The sequence below is a fragment of the Rutidosis leptorrhynchoides genome, chromosome 9 (assembly GCF_046630445.1).
Source record: "Rutidosis leptorrhynchoides isolate AG116_Rl617_1_P2 chromosome 9, CSIRO_AGI_Rlap_v1, whole genome shotgun sequence".
NCBI classification, from domain to species: Eukaryota; Viridiplantae; Streptophyta; class Magnoliopsida; order Asterales; family Asteraceae; genus Rutidosis; species Rutidosis leptorrhynchoides.
In genome coordinates, this window is record NC_092341.1 from 351,547,775 (window position 1) to 351,574,583 (window position 26,809).

At 33.1% G+C, this 26,809-nt stretch overlaps 2 protein-coding genes across 3 annotated transcripts; both read right to left on the reverse strand.

Annotated features, from left to right (window-relative positions):
• Positions 1-17,205: 17,205 nt before the first annotated feature.
• LOC139869411 (tropinone reductase homolog At5g06060-like) lies at positions 17,206-19,640 on the reverse strand. 2 transcript variants are annotated; one of them, XM_071857729.1, is made up of 5 exons: positions 19,365-19,640; positions 19,054-19,273; positions 17,953-18,059; positions 17,684-17,858; positions 17,206-17,246 (listed from the first exon to the last, which is right to left on the reverse strand). In XM_071857729.1, exons 1-5 carry the CDS (start codon positions 19,638-19,640, stop codon positions 17,206-17,208), a joined length of 819 nt encoding a protein of 272 aa, XP_071713830.1. The 2 variants fall into 2 exon arrangements, with proteins under 2 accessions (XP_071713830.1, XP_071713831.1); XM_071857730.1 differs by lacking the exon at positions 17,206-17,246 and having other exon boundaries at positions 17,682-17,858.
• A 969-nt stretch (positions 19,641-20,609) lies between these two features.
• On the reverse strand, positions 20,610-24,093 carry LOC139867319 (tropinone reductase homolog At5g06060-like). The gene is made up of 4 exons (XM_071855680.1): positions 23,641-24,093; positions 21,470-21,686; positions 21,283-21,389; positions 20,610-21,160 (listed from the first exon to the last, which is right to left on the reverse strand). Exons 1-4 carry the CDS (start codon positions 23,950-23,952, stop codon positions 20,984-20,986), a joined length of 813 nt encoding a protein of 270 aa, XP_071711781.1. The 5' UTR covers positions 23,953-24,093; the 3' UTR covers positions 20,610-20,983.
• Between the last annotated feature and the right edge of the window lie 2,716 nt (positions 24,094-26,809).

Genomic DNA, 26,809 nt, shown 5'->3' on the forward strand with positions numbered 1-26,809 from the left:
CAGATGAATTGGGGATGGATGATTGGTTGCTTCATTCTGGTGACGTTGTTTCCGGAGCTTAGATGACTATCCATTCGGAATAACTGTCGGGATAACTATCGGAATAGTTGTCGGAATCCGAGGGACTCGAACTGGTTGAGGGATTCATCTCGTATGATTAGATAAAGGATTTTCAATAAGAAATAGATTATAGGATGTAGATTAGTACCCTGCAATACATAGTTTACATATGCATATATAGTACTAAAATCCTATAAGTTACGGAGGAATCTACGGAAGCTGTCAAGCGAAGGTAACAATAACAGATACGCTAAGATATGAATTTATCTATACACTGTCTATGCAATAGAGGCAGTAAGACGTGTCTAGAATGTAAGGATGATAAGCAAATGATTTCTGACACGAAATGATAAGCAAAAATTTTGACATGCAGACACGGTCGAAGTCCAGACTCACTAAAGAATCCTAACGACTATCAGTTAGATACACTAATGCAAGACCTGGTTCGCTAAGACCACCGCTCTGATACCAACTGTGATGCCCCGTCCTAATCCATCAGACGAAGTCCATATCAATTATAAATGATTCACAACAGTTGATTACATCGCGAGGTTCTTGACCTCTATATGATACATTTTACAAACATTGCATTCGTTTTTGAAAAGACAGTCTTTCATTACATCGAAAGTTGATAACATGCATACCATTTCGTAATATATCTTACTATAATTGACTTAATGATAATCTTGATGAACTCAACGACTCGAATGCAATGTCTTTTGAAATATGTCATGAATGACTCCGAGTAATGTCTCTAAGATAAGCAAATGTACAGCGGAAGATTTCTTTTGTACCTGAGAATAAACATGCTTAAAAGTGTCAACCAAAAGGTTGGTGAGTTCATTAGTTTAACATAAATAATCATTTCATAATTTTAATAGACCACAAGATTTCATATTTCCATTTCTCATAAACATACGTCCCATGCATAGAGACAAAATATCATTCATATGAATTGAACACCTGGTAATCGACATTCACAATATGCATATAAGAATATCCCCATCATTCCGGGATCCTCCTTCGGACATGATATAAATTTCGAAGTACTAAAGCATCCGGTACTTTGGATGGGGCTTGTTACGCCCGATAGATCTATCTTTAGAGTTCGCGTCAATTAGGGTGTCTGTTCCCTAATTCTTAGATTACCAGACTTAATAATAAGGGGCATATTCGATTTCGATAATTCAACCATATAATGTAGTTTCGATTACTTGTGTCTATTTCGTAAAACATTTATAAAAATTGCTCATGTATTCTCAGCCCAAAAATATAAAGGGTAAAAAGGGAAAATGAAACTCACCATACTGTATTTGTAGTAAAAATACATGTAACTATATTGAACAATGCAGGGTTGACCTCGAATTCACGAACCTATATCAAGTATATATATTAACACGTTGTAATATTAATCAACTGAGTCTATATATATAAATATATATAGATTAATATCCTTACATATAATTAATTCTTATTATTTGTTATAATACTATATGATATATATATACTTTAAGAAATACGATATTACTAATAATAATATTATATTCATTAATATATTAAAAATCTAATATTAGTATACTTATGATATATGTAATAAATATATTTTTATATAGATATCTATTGTTTGTAAAAATAATAATTATAATAATAATAATAATAATGGTAAAACTAATGTTGATAATATTAAAATGATACCTTTAATGATAATTTTAATACTAATAAAAATGATAATTTTAATAATAAAGATGATACTTTTAATATTAATAGTAGTTTTTAATAAAAATGATAAGTTTAATAATAATGATAATAATTTTGGTAATAATACTTAATACTTAATAGTAATAATAATAATCATAACAGTAACCATAATCATGATAATAATATTATTTAATCGTGACTTAATCATATTCATAACTATATTCTTATATTAACTTAATCGTATTCGTTCATATAATTAATCTTCTCGGTTGTAATTCTCCTAACTATGATTACAATCATAATTATTTTTATATTAATGTTTCTTATCCTAAATTATATTTATTTTCATTTTTTATCATAATCATAGTAGTAATTAATAGTAATAATAATAATAACAATAACAATAAAAATAATAAGGATAATAATAATTATAGACTACCTTTAAAAGCTTTTCCTAAAAAAGATTGGCATGAACCGGGCTCGAACCCTCGACCCCTCGTTAACTCAAACAAATGCCTTACCACTCCTCTGATTCTGTTCTTTCGGATTAACACACCAATCAAATTTATTTAACACCTAACGGCCCAACACGAATCTTGGCCCAATACGCATCTTAATAAGCTCAAATGGAAAGTCCAATATAATAAATAAAATATATATACGGCTCCATCTCTTGGTCGGCCATTGTTGAGGTCTAGTGTCGGCAGGAACAAAAAGAACACAAAAGGGAATCGTTTCATCATCATCTTAATTATTGTCTCGCTTATCATTATTATTTAACATCGTGTTATCTTCTTCAACGTCATATTCGTTATCAACCTGAAGTCAGTATTCATCGTCTTCATCAACTCCTATCATCATCATCGTTATCGTGTAACCACCAAATTATCATGTCTGTTGGGGAATGGAAACGGTAGCAGCAATATAGAAAACAATAACGATGTTGACTGTGGTGATTATGGTGTTGGTCTTCGATTTGTATTGCTTTGGGGTTAAACACGCACAGGAACGTACAACAACACCATTACAACTTAACAGAAACAATGATGGTGTTCAAACAATTTGCAGGTGGGTTTCGTTGTAGCTGGTGTTTAGGTTTGAATAGAAACAGAAGCAAGTTCGTAAAGCATAAATCGACTACTCATCATCTTCAAGCTTCCATCACCTTCATCATCATTATTATATGATTCGATTGAAAACAGAAAAATATAGTAGTAGAAGAAATAGGTTTGCAGTTCATGGTGGTTGTTTGGGTTCTCGAATAGAAACAAATAGAAGACAGAAGCACATAGCAGTAATGGTTACAGTGGTTGTGGGTTTTAATCGTAGCAAAGAAACAGTAATAAGAAACAAGCACTATCACATATGATTTTAAGTTGGGGATTAGTGATATCTTAGGAGTAAACGATTAAAAGAAAATGATGTTGATAGTTCATGATGCAGCTGAACAGTAACAAGACAAAGAAACAGTACCAAACGAGAAGGGTCCGAGTAATGGTGATGGTTATGTCGAGTTGCAGCAGCCCACGACCGAATGGTTCAGTTTTTGTATGTCAACTCGAATCGGAATAAATACAAAACGGTGGAAGGTGGCGGCTAGAGGGTGTAACGACCCGGAAATTTCCGACCAAATTTAAACCTTAAACTCTATATGTTGCCGACACGATAAGCAAAAACCTTATTGTTGAGTCTAGAAAGTCTGAAATCTATATCTGGATAATTAGTTACCCTTTTGACCAAGCCCGATGATTCACGAACCTTAAATCGTAAACAGAAATATTGATGTAAACAACTATACATGTAATTACTTTTATGTTATAAATTAAACATATTAAGCTTAGTTACAAGATGAAATATAATTGCTATATTAGTAATACTTTCAATAATAATATTCATATAAGTATTAATAATATTAGTATATAAATATGAAAATTGATATGTATAAATTGTTATATTAGTATTATTTATTATTTATTATTGTTGATATTAAGTAATTATTATTATCAATATTAGTAATAAGATTATTAATATAATTAATATTATTATCATTAATCAAATTATTATTATTATTATTATAATTGTTATTACTTCTAATGTATGTATTAATTAACATTTATTATCATTATTATGACCGATTTTGTTATTATCCCTAAACTTTTTATAAAACGAATCCAATTGTTGAAAGAATCCAAAATCTGGTAAATATCAATTTCAAGTTTTATATTTTTCTTTGTTTCTACTGTTTTAGATTGAAGTCTGTCGACATTTTTTGACAATAAAACAATTCCTGTAATCAATAAATACTGCACTCTTCTATTAACACATATCAACTACAATTATTCCTCAAATTAAGCAGAAGTAAGATAAAAACTAGATGTCCACCATCACTATCTATCTCTGATCTATTTCCTATTCTGTTTTGCTACGGTTCAAGAAGGATGACCCAACAAACAACACACACAATCAAACAACCATCGTAACCTTCAAAACACAACAACCAAACGATCAATCAAAACTATCTTGATACACACCACTCTCATTCACCCTCTCTCTAACCCAACCGTAGACAACCACCACCAATCCAAACACCATATTCGACCACCCTCTTATGTAAACTCATACAAACCACCTGCGAATGTTTACTAATTCTGATTCTGTTTGTTCCTATTTTGTGGCTAAGAACCGAAGGACAACCGCTGTATGATCGCTGCTAAATGCTTCCGGTCCGTTTGTTTAAAAACCACAAACAATCACCACCCATTTCCTCGTCAATCATCCCACAACCACGAGACCACCACGTTCAACCCCCTCCTGCTGCTACCGTGACCCAGCTACACCACCCATCTGCAATCTGTTTGAACGGACAACAAAACACGAACCAAACACCATTTTTTTTTTATTTTCTGTTACCACTGTTTCATGTTCTGTTTAATCACCTCCTAACACCATAATCACGATCACCTCAACCATCAACAATAAACCATCGATACTAAGAAGCACCACCAACATCCTCTTTATTATTATTCCTTTCGTTTTTCTGCTTTGAGTATAATCAAACACCGCCACCACAACCCTATCTCTCTTCCCTCTCTCATATATCTCCCTTCTTTTCTTCTTCGATAAACCACCAGACCCTATCATTCTCTTCGGTTTCAAATCGCTACCTTTTTGCTTTTTCTTTGGGGCCGTAATGATACATGGATTAGTTGTGCCCGGGTAATTTAGATGAGTGATCCGTGATTCAAATGCCATATATTTTTTTTCTAAAACAAGGACAAAGAATGATGATGCGTATGAATGAATGATGATATAAAGATGATGATGAGTATTGATGAGGATAGATTATAAAGTTATGTTGATGAGCTGTAAAGGAGATGACCACTTGTGGTTTGGTTGTTTGTTCCCATCGATTAAAAAAAAAATTAATAAAATAGCACAGGCTATCTAGGTTAATCGAATTAGGAGCTTTACAAATAGCCTTGTGGATCGATTTTGTGGGTTGGACATGTCATATTGCTAGTGGGCCGGATATGGGCTGTAAGTTGATAACAAATTACAGGTTATAAATATTCCTGACGGATTTTAAAACATAGAAACAAAATGGCGCAGGGTGTTTGAATGTTGGTTTGATTAACATGAGGTCGTGGGTTCGAGTCCCGTCTTGAGCATTTTTTTTTAACTTGAAGCTATTAAGGGTAAAACTCTTTTAATTTTTATTTTTGTTATTATTATAATTATTATTATTATTATTATTATTATTATTATTATTATTATTATTATTATTATTATTAAAAGAATCATTAAAATTATCATTAATAACAAAAACCATCATTATTATTAGAAAATATCATTTTTTAAAATTTTTATTAAAAAGATTATCAATTATTATTAGTATATTAATGAACTTACTTGAATTAAAACAAATAAATATTAACTATTTATTAACAAGATAGAAAATGAAAATATAAAGTATAATACTAAAAATTTATATAAACTTGCTTGATTATATTATAGGTTTTAATATATATACTTAATATAGGTTCGTGAATCCGAGGCCAACCTTATACTCGATCAATGATGTTATATGTATTTTTACTACAAAATACATTAGGTAAGTATATAGTCCCTTTTTTAAACTCTAAATATTTTGGGATGAGAATACATGCGTTGTTTTTATAAATGATTTACGTTATGGACACAAGTGATCAAAAATAAATTTTACGTTGAGTTGTACCATTGCATATTCTTTATACTTGGTAACTAATATTTACGTGAGGAGCGTAAACGCGAATCCTGTTGATAGATCTATCGGGCCTGACAACCCCAACCGGGCTGGACGACCATGCATTAATTAACCGGTTGCACAGTACTTCGTTTCGTTACTACACTTGGTACGGTGTAGGGTTTATTTAAGAATATGCTGCGATGATATATATATGTTAAGTATGGTTACCAAGTGCTCAACGACTTTTCATACACGAGGAGTGTATTATGTATAATCTGAAATCTTGTGGTCCATAGTTATAACGCTGCTAGCATCAAACCTATATATCTCACCAACTTTATGTTGACGTTTTAAAGCATGTTATTCTCAGGTACGAATAAAGTCTTCCGCTGTGCATTAGCTCATGTTAAAGACATTACTTGGAGTCGATCATCGCAATGGAACTAGATGTTGATGATTTCGTCCAGGGGGACTTGGACGGGGTTTGACAGAATGGTATCAGAGCGGTGGTCTTAGCGAACCAGGTCTTGCATTAGTGTGTCTGACTAGTAGTTGTTAGGATACATTAATGAGTCTGGACTTTGACCGTGTCTACACGTCAAAAGTTTTGCTTATTAGTCATAGTCGGAAACTATCTACTTATCATCCTTAGGGAATTGCCTGCTTATCATTCTTAAGTCTAGACACGTCTTATTGCATTTAGTGCGTCGATAGTGTATAGACAAAATTCATATCTTAGCGTATCTGATAATTCATATTTTAGCACACCTGTAGACTGGCCTGACATATGCCATAGATTCCTCTATAGTCTACAAAAACTTTAGTATCATATATATGGATATTCTATGAAGTTAGAATATCATTCTATATTCAAAAATCATTTCACACCGAAGATCCATTTCATCCACCAAAATATCTATTGGCGATGAATCTGAAACTCTTACCGGCAAACCTGATCGAAACACCATTTCTCTCTCATTTCTAAAATAGCTCGTCACGATTATATACTATCCCATATTTCAAATCTTATTCATCCGCTCGCTTCAACCGTCAATCATCCCGATGTACTAGCAGAAGCTAATGAACTTCGCGCTCGTGTGACAACTTTGGAGAACATGGTACGAGGGTTACAAACACCAGCAGCAGCACCGGCAACATAACCCGTATCGCCAGAAACATCAATATCGCAATCTTCGGTACCAGCAATATCACCAGCATCAACAACATCACTGTCATCAACGTCAATGGTATCCTTATCACCCCTAAACCACAACCGCGTCGTAACCCTCAACATCATAATCTGTACCTCGGATATCAACATCACACGCCTCAATATTACCATCTGTATTTCGAGTATGATTTTCATTCTACATATCGTTCTACATCGATTATCTTTGATTTACGTACCATTCTACCTCATTACCTTCGTTTAATATGACGACTATGTAATCTCTAATGTTTTAGAGATCATGTAATCCAGTATTAACAATAAAACAAATGAGTTTAATATCTAATTGACCCATTAAATCCATGATTACATCCGATGAAAATATATATGCAAGTATATTTTCATAAAGATTGTAATTAAAAATTCTCTCGTACAAACTGTTAATGATGAAAATATTTTAACGGGTGGGTAGTACCCGAGGAATATTTGGATTTCACATTAATAAGTTACACTGTACATTCTTCGAATCTGATTCAACGGTCATCTAATATCCTACTTACAATCACCGATAAAGGTATCCGTTCATCCCAGAATAACCATTTTCATTTAAATTTCATATTTGGATTTTTACCTATCCGAATCCAACAAGTGGCATAAAGAAGAAACATTGGACAAATTAAAAATTGTTAGAAACACACGAATTAACTAATTGAAAATCTGTTAAGGATTCCACGCTAACTGTTCTGGCTAACTGTTCCCAGCTAACTGATTAATATTTAATTTATTGCAATTTACATTCTCGCAATTTTAATTTCTGCACTGTACATACTGTCGGGACACATGTACAACAATACGTTGGATTAATTTTGAGACAACACGTTGTATAATGGGTCATGATATATATTTATTTATTTTACGCATTATAAATAACGGGACACGTATACAAGGTTTCGACCTATCATATCGACCCATCTATATATATATTTCGGAACGACCATAGACACTCTATAGTTGACTATACAGGGTTGAGGTGGATTCCAAAATATATATATGGTTTGAGTTGTGATCAATACTGAGACCGGTGCACGGGTCACGATACGTATTATTTAATTCGAATATTATCTATTTAATTTATATATGAAATTATTGGACTATTGGACAATCAGACTATTGGACTGCTAACTTTGGACAATTAAAATGAATTAAAATATTGATTATAACATATGAAACTAAACAATTCTTCAAGCTTGCCACTTGATTTCATCCTAAACCTCATTTGTACCTCGACAGTTACAATTCGCGTTCAAATCTTTTCATGATTCTTGAAAACACCTCAACCGAAAAGTTGAACCAGCCGCACCTCATTTATGGAAGAAAAGATCCTTGTATATATATTTATGCACCTGAAAAACTCTCGAACCCAAATTCATAGTTTAACACATACCAGTGTTGAAACCTTTATCATTTATTAGCAAAAACAACCTTACAATTCCTTTTCAAGAAGCTAATTTTGTCACAGCTCCACTTCAAACTTCTCAGTAAGATTACTCCTATTATAACCTCAATATATACCTTGTCCTTTCGCCGTCGTTACCGGAGAACCTTTTATATTCCACGACATCATGTACCAGCAGCTTGTTATCCCTTTGGCAGAATCAACCATCAGTATTTTGAAAATCTCACAGAACTTCTCCAGTTATACCTACAACGTCTATCCCTAAGAATTTCATACTCCAAATGTGAAGTTCTGAAAAACATCTTGAACTACAGATAATTCTTGAAATGCTGATGAAGCAGCAAAAACTGTAAACGACTTTAACAGTCAAAAGTGTGACAATAAAGTACAGTGAGTTGGTAAAGCTCATAAAAAGTGAAGGAAAATGGATTGAGCAAAGTATGAAAGAGGTTGTGAATAAATCACAAAGAATGGAACCTGCCTTCAAAGAATCCAAACGATTCAGTGCCTGCTGAAACCGTTAGTAAGAACCCTACTCCTTATTCCAAACCTTTCCAGATGATATTCATCATCATCATCTTATCTTAGATATTATAAGATATCTTCATATCTTCCGTTATACATATTCTACATATTTCTAAAGATATTTTCACAACTATTCTTATCTGGGATCATTTATCTCTCCGTAACATCTGCGTTACAACATAAAAGAAACTGTGTTAGTTTCTAAGTTCTAAAATCTTCGAGTTTAAAATAGGAGGGTTCTGAAGCAGTGTTGGGAACTGATGCATGAATTAGTATAATATAATGAAACTTGATCAACTTCATTATATTACAGAAAGTCATGTTAAGTTTCTAATGGAATATGATGATTCACAGTACCATCATCATGTGCCATGTTACACGGCTCTTACATTCTATCTAATCTCCAAACATATCAAGAACATATCATTCTGATAGTTCTATCCTCCTAGATATTCTGGTAATTTGACAAATCAAAATCGTACCATTACCATCTCTTTCTAGGAGCATTAGTTATGTTCATTCCAAAATTCATACCTACGAATTCCGGATCATTGTTCGCTTGACTCGAGGATGGGAAGAAGAAACAAAGGGACAAGACCTCGAAATAGAAATTGGAGTAAAAATCGAAGCAAATAGGAGGAGATATTAACTGTGGATGACAATGATTATGTAAGAAAGAAGCAAGGACATCGAGGTATAAGGGAAGATATAAAACCCAACAACCACCCCAAAACTACAAACCGTGTATATCAATACATATTGCAACGTAGAGACACGGGAGAACTAGAAACACTATAAATCCAAGAGTATAGTAGAAGTAAATAGATTCTTCCGGTGGTAGATAAAAGAGAAGGATGACAGATGTGAAAGTTAAGAGTATATCAAGAATAAGAATGGGATGGAGCATATTGACGAATGTTTAAAAGTAGGAATTAAGGAGAAAGGATAGAAGATGTGGGAAGTAAGGAAGAGAAGGAGGTGGATTTATAGTGAAATATCCGATAAAGAAATCGAAACAGATTACCGCATTAAATCAAAGGAGATCCTGTTTCCTAAATCGTCGAAGAACCAAATCTTATTACATAAGATTTTCTTTAAATCCCTTAAATTTTGGAAATCAATCCTAATCACGTCATCGGTTAAAACAATTCCATATTCACTCATTTCATTCTTTTGTGATAGCTTCACTCGTGCGCTTCACATGATCGAATCGTTTTATCCATATCTTCCAATAATGATAAAACCCTATTATTACCTCATATTCGTCATAAAAACATTCCTATTGTTATTTATGACAACCTCTACCAAATTTCGGGGACGAAATTTCTTTAACGGGTGGGTACTGTAACGACCCGGAAATTTTCGACCAAATTTAAACCTTAAACTCTATATGTTGCCGACACGATAAGCAAAAACCTTATTGTTGAGTCTAGAAAGTCTGAAATCTATATCTGGATAATTAGTTACCCTTTTGACCAAGCCCGATGATTCACGAACCTTAAATCGTAAACAGAAATATTGATGTAAACAACTATACATGTAATTACTTTTATGTTATAAATTAAACATATTAAGCTTAGTTACAAGATGAAATATAATTGCTATATTAGTAATACTTTCAATAATAATATTCATATAAGTATTAATAATATTAGTATATAAATATGAAAATTGATATGTATAAATTGTTATATTAGTATTATTTATTATTTATTATTGTTGATATTAAGTAATTATTATTATCAATATTAGTAATAAGATTATTAATATAATTAATATTATTATCATTAATCAAATTATTATTATTATTATTATAATTGTTATTACTTCTAATGTATGTATTAATTAACATTTATTATCATTATTATGACCGATTTTGTTATTATCCCTAAACTTTTTATAAAACGAATCCAATTGTTGAAAGAATCCAAAATCTGGTAAATATCAATTTCAAGTTTTATATTTTTCTTTGTTTCTACTGTTTTAGATTGAAGTCTGTCGACATTTTTTGACAATAAAACAATTCCTGTAATCAATAAATACTGCACTCTTCTATTAACACATATCAACTACAATTATTCCTCAAATTAAGCAGAAGTAAGATAAAAACTAGATGTCCACCATCACTATCTATCTCTGATCTATTTCCTATTCTGTTTTGCTACGGTTCAAGAAGGATGACCCAACAAACAACACACACAATCAAACAACCATCGTAACCTTCAAAACACAACAACCAAACGATCAATCAAAACCATCTTGATACACACCACTCTCATTCACCCTCTCTCTAACCCAACCGTAGACAACCACCACCAATCCAAACACCATATTCGACCACCCTCTTATGTAAACTCATACAAACCACCTGCGAATGTTTACTAATTCTGATTCTGTTTGTTCCTATTTTGTGGCTAAGAACCAAAGGACAACCGCTGTATCATCGCTGCTAAATGCTTCCTGTCCGTTTGTTTAAAAACCACAAACAATCACCACCCATTTCCTCGTCAATCATCCCACAACCACGAGACCACCATGTTCAACCCCCTCCTGCTGCTACCGTGACCCAGCTACACCACCCATCTGCAATCTGTTTGAACGGACAACAAAACACGAACCAAACACCATTTTTTTTTTATTTTCTGTTACCACTGTTTCATGTTCTGTTTAATCACCTCCTAACACCATAATCACGATCACCTCAACCATCAACCATAAACCATCGATACTAAGAAGCACCACCAACATCCTCTTTATTATTATTCCTTTCGTTTTTCTGCTTTGAGTATAATCAAACACCGCCACCACAACCCTATCTCTCTTCCCTCTCTCATATATCTCCCTTATTTTCTTCTTCGATAAACCACCAGACCCTATCATTCTCTTCGGTTTCAAATAGCTACCTTTTTGCTTTTTCTTTGGGGCCGTAATGATACATGGATTAGTTGTGCCCAGGTAATTTAGATGAGTGAGCCGTGATTCAAATGCCATATATTTTTTTTCTAAAACAAGGACAAAGAATGATGATGCGTATGAATGAATGATGATATAAAGATGATGATGAGTATTGATGAGGATAGATTATAAAGTTATGTTGATGAGCTGTAAAGGAGATGACCACTTGTGGTTTGGTTGTTTGTTCCCATCGATTAAAAAAAAATTAATAAAATAGCACAGGCTATCTAGGTTAATCGAATTAGGAGCTTTACAAATAGCCTTGTGGATCAATTTTGTGGGTTGGACATGTCATATTGCTAGTGGGCCGGATATGGGCTGTAAGTTGATAACAAATTACAGGTTATAAATATTCCTGACGGATTTTAAAACATAGAAACAAAATGGCGCAGGTGGTTTGAATGTTGGTTTGATTAACATGAGGTCGTGGGTTCGAGTCCCGTCTTGAGCATTTTTTTTTAACTTGAAGCTATTAAGGGTAAAACTCTTTTAATTTTTATTTTTGTTATTATTATAATTATTATTATTATTATTATTATTATTATTATTATTATTATTAAAAGAATCATTAAAATTATCATTAATAACAAAAACCATCATTATTATTAGAAAATATCGTTTTTTAAAATTTTTATTAAAAAGATTATCAATTATTATTAGTATATTAATGAACTTACTTGAGTTAAAACAAATAAATATTAACTATTTATTAACAAGATAGAAAATGAAAATATAAAGTATAATACTAAAAATTTATATAAACTTGCTTGATTATATTATAGGTTTTAATATATATACTTAATATAGGTTCGTGAATCCGAGGCCAACCTTATACTCGATCAATGATGTTATATGTATTTTTACTACAAAATACATTAGGTAAGTATATAGTCCCTTTTTTAAACTCTAAATATTTTGGGATGAGAATACATGCGTTGTTTTTATAAATGATTTACGTTATGGACACAAGTGATCAAAAATAAATTTTACGTTGAGTTGTACCATTGCATATTCTTTATACTTGGTAACTAATATTTACGTGAGGAGCGTAAACGCGAATCCTGTTGATAGATCTATCGGGCCTGACAACCCCAACCGGGCTGGACGACCATGCATTAATTAACCGGTTGCACAGTACTTCGTTTCGTTACTACACTTGGTACGGTGTAGGGTTTATTTAAGAATATGCTGCGATGATATATATATGTTAAGTATGGTTACCAAGTGCTCAACGACTTTTCATACACGAGGAGTGTATTATGTATAATCTGAAATCTTGTGGTCCATAGTTATAACGCTGCTAGCATCAAACCTATATATCTCACCAACTTTATGTTGACGTTTTAAAGCATGTTATTCTCAGGTACGAATAAAGTCTTCCGCTGTGCATTAGCTCATGTTAAAGACATTACTTGGAGTCGATCATCGCAATGGAACCAAATGTTGATGATTTCGTCCAGGGGGACTTGGACGGGGTTTGACAGAGGGTGTCGAGTTTTAGTTGCCCATGAAAGGAAAAGGATAAACGAAAGGTGGTTAAATGGGTTTTCAAGGTGGTGAGGTTTTATCGTGATTTAATGGGTTGGTTTAATGGTCACATTCGAACAGAAACTGGAAATAAAAGGAACGTGGAGTAAACAGAATGGTAGCAGGTTTCATAAGTGGCTTCTCAAGGTGATGATGGTTGTAGGGTGATACGTATGTATATGTAAATGCTATATCTATATGGAATATGTATATTTTATATATATAGAAATGGGTTTTAGTTGGGTGTTCGAAGGTGGCAGTGGAAGTTGTTTAAATAATGGAATAGAAATTTGTTAGTAGATCACAATGGGGTTGATGATGGTTGAGGTATTCTTGAACTGGGTTTCGTATTAAACCAACAATATATAGGTGGTGATAAGTTGTTGAGGATGGTTCTTTTAAATCTACAGATTAGAACATAAATGAAACGCATAAAAAAAAAATTTGGTGGTTTGACGATGGTTAAATGGTGAAACCGTTTTGATTGTGGTGGTGATCGTGGGAGATGAAGCTAGCCGATGATGAAGGTGGGGGTGCAGTGGTGATTGTCGATCAGAAGGGAAAAGAAAGAAGTTGGTGATAAGCAAAAAGGAGGATATGGGTTTTATGTTGTGTTTGATTATGTCGAACCAGAAAATATGGAATACATAAAACTCAAATGTGTAGTATCTCACTTTGCATATGTATATTATATGTAATTTGAGATAGTGGTTAATGTGCTGGATGCCTTTTCCTTTTATGTTTAATTCATCAAATAAAATGGTTGTTGTAGATAATTGTAATTGCTAATAGTAAGGTAGGTCGATTATATTTCATCCAGTACAGAAGAAATAGATAAAAGAATATAAAGATTGATTAAGATTGATAACAGATTTGTAATTTACCTAGATATTAAACGATTTGCAAGAATTCAAGGAGACAAAGATAAAAGTTGGATGTGGACACCAAACTAATTTGGATTCCTGATTCATTTTTAGGTTTTATTTGATATTAATAATAAATATAAATATATTAATAATAATAATAGAATTAATAATAATAATAATAAAATAATATAAGTAATAATTAAAATCATAATATTTACTACTAATTGTAATGATATTACTAATAACAATAATATTAGCAATTAGATGTATCAACTATCATATATACATTATATTTATCTAATAATAATATTGATATTAATATAATAATAATGAAAATAATATCATTGATATAGCAACTATTTTTATCTTGAAATTTCATTTGTTATGTTAATATTACAGTTTATTAATTATGTAATATCTAATAATTATATCATACATACAATACATATAACATTTATATCTTTTATACATACTCCAATATATATATATCATAATACTTCTTTATAGAAATCATACACACACACACACACACACACACACATATATATATATACAATAAGTGGTTCGTGAATCGTCGAGATTGGCCGAAGGTCAATTGAATAAATGAAATAGTTCAAAATTTTTGAGACTCAACCTAACATGCTTTTGTTAACGTGTCAAAAATATAATATCGTATCGAGAGTTTGGTTTAAAATTAGTCGAAATTTTCCGGGTCACTACATCAGTGGGCAAGGAGTCACTTTACTTGTAGGGCTGTGTCAGATGTGTTGCTTAGCAACATGTGTGAGTGTTTCAACAGATGATTAGTTTTTGCAAGAGACAAACCCATAGTTACATCTTTAGAATACATCAGAACGTATTGCATGAAAAGAATTGTGAATGTTAAGAAGACCATTTCCAATACTAATGGTCCTTTAACTCCTGCAGCCACCAAATTGTTTGAGAAAATTAAATCTGAGGCTTACAAGTGTACTGTTTTATGGGGTGGAAACCAAAGATACCAAGTGAGTGGAGAAGGAAAAGAGCAATTTGTAGTGGATATGGAGACTAGGACATGTGCATGTAGAAAGTGGGAACTAACAAGAATACCTTACAAGCATGCTATTGCAGTGTTTAATAACATGGCTGAAAATGGTTTGGAAATTGGTGAACCATAAACATGGGGATCATCTAATTTATTTGTTATGTACATGGATCAAAACTTACCAGTATACCATTGAGCCTTTAAATGGATGAAGTTTACAGCCAAAGGCAGAAGACATGTTCACACTGGTAGCACCAAACCAGGTTTCCACACCTGGTTGTCCAAAAAAGAAAAGAAGGATGTCTGCAAATGAGGTTGATGAGTTACACGTGATGGTAACTTTTCAACATTTGGTAACTGGTACTATGTAATTTAGGTAGCTTGTCTTTTGGTACTATGTAATTTATATTCTACTATGTTTGTATGACATTTGGTAATTTAGGTTATACTATGTTTGTATTGCATTTGGTAATTTAGGTTCTACAATGTTTGTATGACATTTGGTAATTTAGGTAACTTGTTCGTATGACATTTGGTATTTAGATTACTAGTTATAGTCAAATTGTGTTGTGTAGTTTTGTTAAAATTACAGTCAACAAAATAGGTTATTTGGGTTCAAAATACAGATAAAACAAGTAAAATTGAACAAAATTTTGAAATTGCCAATCTTCATTCCAATACCATTCTACAAAATGTAATGAAATACATAATTACAAAAAACAAACAAAGTACACAACAATAATTTCAATGACATAAATAATACATAGCAAAAATAATCCAGCTAAGTATACACATAATCTTTCAATTCGTCTCTTTTTCTGAATTTTTAAGCTTTTCATCAACTTCAATTTTGGCATTCATAATTACAGCTAAGGCATTCACTGTATTCGGAGAATCATACCAAACAAAGAACGAGCAACTTCTAATCTGAACAACAAGTAAAACATGAATCCGTATCATTCTTGTTAATTAAAAAAAATTGTATCCGATCGATTACCTTTTTTGCACAAGTATAGAAACGATTTAGGGCTCCAGCATTCCATTGTTACCGATTTAGGGCTCCAATTTTTGGTTCAAAATTTTAAGGATAAATCTAGGGTTTCAAGGTAGATTTGGGGATAAGTGGTGGTTGAATGAGGGGCACCAACCCGTTTGACACTCTTAAATATTGGATAAGAATTAAAAAGACGAAAATACCCATCACGTGTAACTCACATGATGGCACTTAACGTTCAATTTGGATGGCGAGTTGACGGAGGGACTTGGATTGCAAAATTAAAATTATTAAAGGATGCGAAAATCCAAATTAGAAAGCAATGGATGCTGTTAGCGATTTGGTGTAATATAGAGTGACCAACTGAGCAAAAAAAATCTCTAAAATTGGACCTTGTTTAATATTTAACCTATATATATAAATAGAAAATCTATAATACAACAATCATCATGGGTTTTATATTGTTCAACGCGTATATCAACAACACACATCACCAATTGCATTTTTTAGAAACATAAAAGAAGCAACCGAAAGCGATTTTTTTTAACATGAAACAAAAATAAATTCACTTGCGGTCATGGGAAACCATTAACCGAAAATCCTCCATCAACTGAAATTGTTTGGCCAGTAATGTAAGAAGCAACAGGTAAACAAAGGAATGCAACGAGTGATGACACTTCATTTGGTTCAAAATTTTAAGGATAAATCTAGGGTTTCAAGGTAGATTTGGGGATAAGTGGTGGTTGAATGAGGGGCACCAACCCGTTTGACACTCTTAAATACTGGATAAGAATTAAAAAGATGAAAATACCCATCACGTGTAACTCACATGATGGCACTTAACGTTCAATTTGGATGGCGAGTTGACGGAGGGACTTGGATTGCAAAATTAAAATTATTAAAGGATGCGAAAATCCAAATTAGAAAGCAATGGATGCTGTTAGCGATTTGGTGTAATATAGAGTGACCAACTGAGCAAAAAAAATCTCTAAAATTGGACCTTGTTTAATATTTAACCTATATATATAAATAGAAAATCTATAATACAACAATCATCATGGGTTTTATATTGTTCAACGCGTATATCAACAACACACGTCACCAATTGCATTTTTTAGAAATATAAAAGAAGCAACCGAAAGCGATTTTTTTTAACATGAAACAAAAATAAATTCACTTGCGGTCATGGGAAACCATTAACCGAAAATCCTCCATCAACTGCAATTGTTTGGCCAGTAATGTAAGAAGCAGCAGGTAAACAAAGGAATGCAACGAGTGATGACACTTCATTTGTTTCTGCAACGCGTCTCATTGGAGTCCTAGACACCACTTTATCTATGAAATCTTTATCGATTAGCACCTATATACAAAACAAAATTGATTGATCTCATCAACCATAATGTAACCAGAGGGTAGTATACTTGATGAAATTATAAAGAAGAAGATTCACTTACAGGTTCAACTAGCGGGGTTGAAGTGAACCATGGTGCTACACTATTAATCCGAATGTTGTCTTTGGCCCATTCACATGCTAGATTTTTGGCTAGCTGATTTTTTGCACCTGTACGTTTAAGTAAAATCTATGCTAAAGTAACAAATAAAAAAAAATATTCTTTTAATTGTTTTTAAATTATATAGACAACACTACGTCAAGAGTCCCAGTTGTTTGTTGTGAAATAATAGACTTGAGCCCAATTCAACCTCAAAAGTTAACTCAAGGGGATGAGGAACCCAAGCTATTATAAGCACCACAATATTTTGGTGCCTAGCCGATGTGGGATGAGAATTATATTACTCAACACGCCCCCCTCACACGAGGCGCAGATTACTGCGGATGCGGTCCCAACATCAATAACCGTTGCTCTGATACCATGTAACCCCAAAAGTTAACTCAAGTGATGGGGAACCCAAGCTATTATAAACTATTTAATTTTTACTACCACGGTCGATGTGGGATGCAACACTACCCAACACGATGTTTTTACCCAAGGCCGATGTGGGATGATTTACTCAACACGCCCCCCTCACACGAGGCGCAGATTACTGCGAGCGCGGTCCCAACATCAATGAGCGGGCGTGGTCCCAACATCTATAACCGTAGCTCTGATACCATGTGAAATAATAGACTTGAGCCCAATTCAACCTCAAAAGTTAACTCAATGGGATGGGAAATTCAAGCTATTATAAGCACCAAAATGTTTTTATCCAAGGCCGATGTGGGATGATTTACTCAACACGCCCCCTCACACGAGGCGCAGATTACTGCGAGCACGGTCCCAACATCAATGACCGGGCGTGGTCCCAACATCTATAACCGTAGCTCTGATACCATGTGAAATAATAGACTTGAGCCCAATTCAACCTCAAAAGTTAACTCAAGGGGATGAGGAACCCAAGCTATTATAAGCACCACAATATTTTGGTGCCTAGCCGATGTGGGATGAGAATTATATTACTCAACATTTGTCCAAAGTTGTTAACCGGGTTCAATGTTTTTTTTTTTTTTTAACTTTTGACTTGGACAAATCACATGGATTTTCGGCGTAAAAATATACCTTTAGTGGCAGCGTAGACAGAACCAGCTGAGATGTTGACTAGACCTGCAACAGAAGACATAAACACAATGCTACCATTTCTAGAATCCTTTAAAAGGGGATGAGCAAGTTGAGATATGTGATAACAAGATTCTAAATTGGTAGCCATAACCGTTGAGTACTCTTCTTCAGTCCACTCTGTCGTAACAAATTTAAGTAGATTTGTCCCAACATTGTTTATCTACAAGAAACAACTATGTTGAGATAATTGTGTTCAAACAACAAACTGACTAATAATTTCTATTTTTATTTTATATAATTGAAAAGCTTACTAGTATGTTAAGTTTTCCATTAAAAATGGATGAAACTTTTTCTAGAAGATGTTCACGTTGAGGACGAGAAGTTACATCGCACACAGATCCAGTAACAAAGCCTTTAAGAGACCATTCATGTAAGCGTTGGTTAAGTTTAACCTCGTCGCGTGAACAGATGTGCACCCTGGCCCCAAACTTGGCCAGTTCCTCAACCACGGCGTAGCCAATTCCGTACGTACCCCCGGTGACAAGAGCAGTCATTCCTTCAAGAGACCATCTTGAATCTCTAGTCATCGTCAGTATGTTTACAGAGACTTATTGTCGGTGATTTGTAGTAGTCTTCTTTTCAAGTTTCACTTGGTTTTATATATCTACATATGTTTCATCGCTTTCTACATACATGTATCAAGTATTTTAATATAATTTTGTAGTTACCTAGGGACTATTTTTTTGGGGAGGTGATACTCACACACCAGTTGTTGATCCATACACACTTTTCACAATAAAACTTACAATTATATCCTTAGATTTATCTTGGGACTTGAACCTCTATTATTGTAAATAAGGACATAATAGTCAATTAGGTGTGTATGGATCAATATTGAGTGTGTGAGTATCATCTCCCATTTTTTTTGTGGGGTGCAGTTAAATTGACAAATATTATAAGTATACATACATATAAGATAGTATAAGATATGTTTAACTACATTGTTTGCATTGGCCGCCTTTTGATTCGATTTCCATAATTGTCGTGCATAGGACATGGGATATTACACATGAAATTGATTACGTTAATTACTAGATTAGGTGTGAATATTTGATTCATTATTATAGGTGGTGAAGGACTATAACTTAACCTCAAAACCATCCCATAAATTAGGGCAAACTATGGAGAACTCTGTTTTTCTGATAAAAAAAAATGCTATTCATCGACTCTCATGCTATTTAAAGAACATTGTATTTATTTGATTAATGTGTACTGTTTGGGTCGATCCCTTTTTGCTTATTGCATTTAACATGAAAGTCAGTATTATATTGATTGTTACTATTACGTATCTTTAGTAGAAAAACAGTATAATAGGATTAATATATGTTAATAATAATTACTGTATTTGATTATAAACTTGTAACATAACCCCATAAAAGTGATTTTCCCTTGCACTTGATGTTAAAAAAAGTTGAATCATTCTCCCAAAAACACATACAGGATCATAAGATGGTGTGACTGTAAGCAGTAAGCAAAGACCTTTTTCACATATATATGATGAATGATGATGATGATGATTGATGAAGGATAGTCACTATATCATTCGAGATGTAGCTGTTGTTGAGAATAGATACAGATTAATTCATATGATCACATGATTACATATGGATATTTGCTTATATTGGCATCACAACAACTCCACTAAAGAGCTCCTGGATTAGTTTGAAATTAGGGTAAACTTTGTATCAGTCACAACATTATTGAGAAAAATGAACATTGAAGACGGAGATTGGCAGTTTTAGGACCAGATAAATATATTTCAAAATGCAAATATGATGATCATAAACAAGAACAGATCTGCATACCCATTCACGCAAAATGAGTCAACAAAACCAAAGGTTATTGATCATCTGGGGACATAAACTTGCAATCATGCGAACCCATTAACCGAAAATCCACCATCAACTGCAATTGTTTGACCGGTGATGTAAGAAGCAGCAGGTAGGCAAAGGAACGCAACGAGTGATGACACTTCATTCGCTTCTCCCGGGCGTTTTAGTGGAGTTCTAGACACCACTCTTTCTAAAAACTCCTTATCATTTAGCAACTGCACAAACACAAATTTATAGTAATCAAATATTCTAATTAATATTAAATACAGATACTCATATGCATATAGTTTTAGTATTAGTATAGATATAGAAGGCTAGACGAAAGTGTATATATTACATGGTCAACGAGCGGAGTTTTAGTGTACCATGGTGCTACACTATTAACTCGAATATTGTCCGTGGCCCATTCACATGCTAAGTTCTTTGCAAGCTGATTCATTGCACCTGTTTCAGACAGAACACTTGATTCAAGTATAAAGAGCGATTTATCTAAGAAATTGTAGGTCGTGAAAACCGTTAATTACCTTTGGTGGCACCATATATAGACCCAGAACGAAGGTGAACAAGACCGGCAACAGAAGATATGAACACAATGCTACCATTTCCAGATGCTTTTAAAAGAGGATGTGCAAGTTGACATGCATGGTAACTAGATTCCAAATTTGTAGCCATTAACTTCGAATAGTCTTCGGCTGTATACTCTGTAGTAGGTTTCCTTACGTTTGTCCCAACATTGTTTACCTTCACATTATAAAAAGTTCTTTTAAATGAAATCTTCTGTAAATCATGAGAATTAATGAAATCTTTGTATATACTAAGTAGGTAAGGATTAGTTCAGGGTCTACAATGTAGGAACAAGAAATTATCAAATTAACAGAACAAGGGCTACATTTACTAAACAAATTAGACCACTTGTTAAGGACATTTTCTAGATTTGGAAAGAAAAAAAAAAAAAAAAAAGATAATGCCATAAGCACCCGTTGTGAGGCGTTTTATTCTTTCTTGGTCGGGGTGTTTTGCGTAGTACGAAAGGGCAAAATGGGGCGTTTTGGGCATGCTTGTGTGTGTAAATATTTATATAATTAAATTATCCCCCTCCATTACTACTACCTTGACGCATCATCTCATCCAGAAAGCCTCTCAAAAAGCCAACCATAACAATTTTTTCCCACAACTTTCTCACAATATTGCCACATCACAAAAGGGTCATTGGTCTAGCAGTATCGAGGGAACCCCTAGGTTCAAGTCCGTTGGTGGACGAATTTATATATATTCATGTAAAATTCATATTGGTACGTGAGTTTGTCTTTAAAAAAACAATATTGCCACATCACCCACAAAAATCCCAGAAAGCCCCAAGATAGCCCAAAAAAGACCTATTATAACAAAATAGTTTTACAAAAATATAATCTTCGTTCGGCCTGGTCTAAGGCTCCATAATGGTTCTCCCGGTGATTGTCCACATAAACAAGGTTAGTGATGTATCTATGATTGATACATCCACCATAAATATTCAACAAATAACCTATGAACAAATTAAGCTTATAAAACAAAATATCATTATTAGACGCTATTTAACGCAATGCCATCGCACAGGATAGCAAGCATCACACCACCATAACGTTGGTAAGCATCACACCACCATAACTTTCTTTTAGTGTATAATATTTTTTCCTAAATCGAGCCGGACGGATACCCCTTTATAAGGAATTATAAAAAAAACCATCACACTTCATCACTAATAGAAACCTTTCTTTTATCACATTTGTCATGTCAACACTTACCCACAAAAACCCTCTATCACACCATCACCATTAAATAAGGTTTTATTATATAAATGAACAAGCGCTAATCATTTCAGTTTAATTAACACTCTTACCTAATGATGGCAATGGATACCTGATCCAGTGGATATCCACCCGATCCACTCGATTATTCGTGGATATGGACGATCTAAATGAATATGGATATGGATACGGATATGGATGAACCGAAATAAATATGGATATGGATATGGATGAAAAGTTTCATCCATGGATGAACCCGCTTTCATCCGAAATAACTAAATATATAAATTTATCCATCGAATTAATATCATTTAAGTAATGATATTTCATTAATTATATTTATTTTTCTTTATATTTTCTCTAAGAATATAATTTTTTTCTTATATTTTTTTTTGTTCAAATCATTAAATGTATTAATAATACTTTGGTGGTTTAAATGTGATTCCCTATAACTAAAATGTAAGCAACTTACAGTAATCAATATATTTACACGTTTAATATGTTATTTGTTGACTATTTGTTATATAGATTAATAAAAATGTGACTTTCGATCACATAAACTATTAACGAGTATTATTTTTGATTATATACAGTGATCACCGCTTATAATTGTTAAAAATAAAATAAATATAAATGGATATGGATGATTATCTATTAACCTAAAAATAAAATAAATATAAATGGATATGGATGATTATCTATTAACCTGTTTCATTCGACGGATATGAATATGGATAGATGAAATTTTTATAAATGAATATGAATATAGATATAGATGAAAAAAAATAAATAGATATGGATCAATATCTATTGCCAGCCCTACGGCACTAAACATAGACCCAGTGTATATTGCAAATCGCAAATAAAATTAAAATTAAATAATTAATGTTTGAAAATTAAAAACTCACTAAAATATTGAGCTTGCCACTGAAAATAGATGTGACTTTATCTAGAAGCTGTTGACGTTGCGTACGAGAACTTGCGTCACAAACGGATCCGGTGACGGTGAACCCTTTTGCAGACCATTCTTGTAATCGTTGATTAAGTTCAGTCTCGTTGCGTGCACACGTGTGTACCGCCGCACCTAATTCAGCTAACTCCTCAACCACAGCGTGACCGATCCCATGTGTACCACCGGTGACCAGAGCTGTCTTTCCGGCAAGAGACCATCGTGAGTTTCTGGTTGATGAACCGCTCTCCGCCGCTACTGCCGTCGACATATTCAACAACTCTGTTTGTTTGGTGCTAATATTCTTTCTTACCTTTTTTTTTTTTTTTTAATAATTGTGGATATTATTTTGCAATGAGTGCCACATAGATCAAATTGGTTTTTGTCCAAGTTTTAAGTTATCTGATGATTCAGAATTTAATAGTCTAGTGGCGAATTTGACTTTTCTAGTGTGTAGAAAAGGAGGTCGGGATTTGAATATTTGGAGCATTAAAAAAACTCTCATTGTCAAGAAAGTTCACCTTGTATGACCTTAGAAGTTTGAAAAGCATGTAGTTGTCTCGAAGTTACTTGATCGTAAATCGAACTCAAGCCCAAAAAGAATAAAAATAATAATACTCAATTTGTGGCTATTTAAGTGTTCACTTTGGTGTGAATGTTTGATGTTTGATTGTTTGTTATTATGTAGGGTGGTCGGCGTTCTCTCGATCGTTGGTTTTTATTGTATTTTTATATGTATATTAGGGTATCCGTTGTTGTCATGTTTTGACTTGTTTAGTAGACTAGTAAAGTGTGTGTCCACTCTGATAATGATACTCTTTACTTAATTAGGTTACTTTGTTTGTCGAGTTTAGCATTTGTCAGAATTTTTTTATTTTTTTTTTTGGAAAGCAACTTTTATTGTTTGTCGAGTTTAGCATTTGTCAGAGTTTTTTTTTTTTTTTTTTTTTTTTGGAAAGTAACTTTTATATTATAAAATGCACGCAAGTAACGTGCATATAGGTACAAAAACATTCCAATTACAAACTCCAAAATTATAGAAAATGTTACCTAAAAATAAGCCTCCAAATATGATTATAACAACATTATGTTCGGGGTCATTTTCCAAGATTCAAAGGCATCGGATATCACACTGGATCTACTCGAAAACCATAGATGTGACAAGATTTGGAGATTGGCAAAAACATCTTCCTTAATAATTGCCCTTCTTTGTTCAGGAGAACCATGATTCAGGTTGTTACGCCACTTCCATATTAATCACAACATGATATATCTCAAAGCCTAAAGTGCCCAATCTATATTTGTAACACCCTGATTTTTTTTTTTAAATACAGCGGAAGTATATAATTACCAAATTAACCATTGGTTAATGTTTACAAAACATAGTTTATAATCCAACATTCATTACAACATTATATGTGACGGTGTTACATAAAAACGGTACAAAATAAGAAAACATCAGAGTTCAGCTAATAGTCAAACATATCTTCAACCGGTCCGCAACACCAGTCCTAATTAGCAGTACTTAAACCTGCAAGGGGTGAAATGTGGGGGAATTAGCACAACTTCTAAGTGAATGGATACTATCTAACAGACCAAGCATAAGCAACTGAACATACAAGGGTCACAACTATGCTAACGTCCTCAACTAGCATACAACAACTGACAATATGAAGATCGGCGGCTTGTACTAGCACACGACTTAGCTGATCAGGCTACAGTCTACCAATAGTCCGCTTTACTGATTCCGATGCATAACCTTCCAGACGCAACACATGCGTCCTTCTATGCTATACTGAACAATCAGCAACATCATGACCCGACCAGGCTATCACGGTCGACCTCACATCAACCCTACCTTGCCGCCTCGGTGGATTCCCAACCTTGCCGCCTCGATTAGTGTCCAACTAATAGTGCGCACATAAGATCACAGATAATCAGTCATGCAATCATCCTAACTAGCATGGCAATATCTAACTACACATGGTATTCATACAAGGCATAATCATAATAATAAAGAGTCTGAACAAGTAGCGTGTCAGCTACTTAATATGTAGTGACCCGAACTTTTCTATGTTTATATATATTAATTGAGATTGATATTTACATGATTAAATGTTTCCAATATGTTAAGCAATCAAACTTGTTAAGACTTGATTAATTGAAATATGTTTCATATAGACAATTGACCACCCAAGTTGACCGGTGATTCACGAACGTTAAAACTTGTAAAAACTATATGATGACATATATATGGATATATATATATATAGTTAACATGATACTATGATAAGTAAACATATCATTAAGTATATTAACAATGAACTACATATGTAAAAACAAGACTACTAACTTAATGATTTTTAAACGAGACATATATGTAACGATTATCGTTGTAAAGACATTTAATGTATATATATCATATTAAGAGATATTCATACATGATAATATCATGATAATATCATAATTTAAAATCTCATTTGATATTATAAACATTGGGTTAACAACATTTAACAAGATCGTTAACCTAAAGGTTTCAAAACAACACTTACATGTAACGACTAACGATGACTTAACGACTCAGTTAAAATGTATATACATGTAGTGTTTTAATATGTATTTATACACTTTTGAAAGACTTCAATACACTTATCAAAATACTTCTACTTAACAAAAATGCTTACAATTATATCCTTGTTCAGTTTCATCAACAATTCTACTCGTATGCACCCGTATTCGTACTCGTACAATACACAGCTTTTAGATGTATGTACTATTGGTATATACACTCCAATGATCAGCTATTAGCAGCCCATGTGAGTCACCTAACACATGTGGGAACCATCATTTGGCAACTAGCATGAAATATCTCATAAAATTACAAAAATATGAGTAATCATTCATGACTTATTTACATGAAAACAAAATTACATATCCTTTATATCTAATCCATACACCAACGACCAAAAACACCTACAAACACTTTCATTCTTCAATTTTCTTCATCTAATTGATCTCTCTCAAGTTCTATCTTCAAGTTCTAAGTGTTCTTCATAAATTCCAAAAGTTCTAGTTTCGTAAAATCAAGAATACTTCCAAGATTGCAAGTTTACTTCCAAGTTTTCTAA

Coding starts and splice junctions, on each gene's coding strand:
- LOC139869411 (XM_071857729.1), bottom strand. CDS start 19,640: ATGACTAGAGATTCAAGATGGTCTCTTGAAGGAATGACTGCTCTTGTC. Junction 19,274..19,364: donor ATGGAAAACTTAACATACTA/GTAAGCTTTTCA, acceptor TGTTTCTTGTAG/ATAAACAATGTTGGGACAAA. Junction 17,859..17,952: donor CAACCCCGCTAGTTGAACCT/GTAAGTGAATCT, acceptor TTTTGTATATAG/GTGCTAATCGATAAAGATTT.
- LOC139867319 (XM_071855680.1), bottom strand. CDS start 23,952: ATGTCGACGGCAGTAGCGGCGGAGAGCGGTTCATCAACCAGAAACTCA. Junction 21,687..23,640: donor GTGGCAAGCTCAATATTTTA/GTGAGTTTTTAA, acceptor TATAATGTGAAG/GTAAACAATGTTGGGACAAA. Junction 21,390..21,469: donor TATATATGGTGCCACCAAAG/GTAATTAACGGT, acceptor TGTCTGAAACAG/GTGCAATGAATCAGCTTGCA.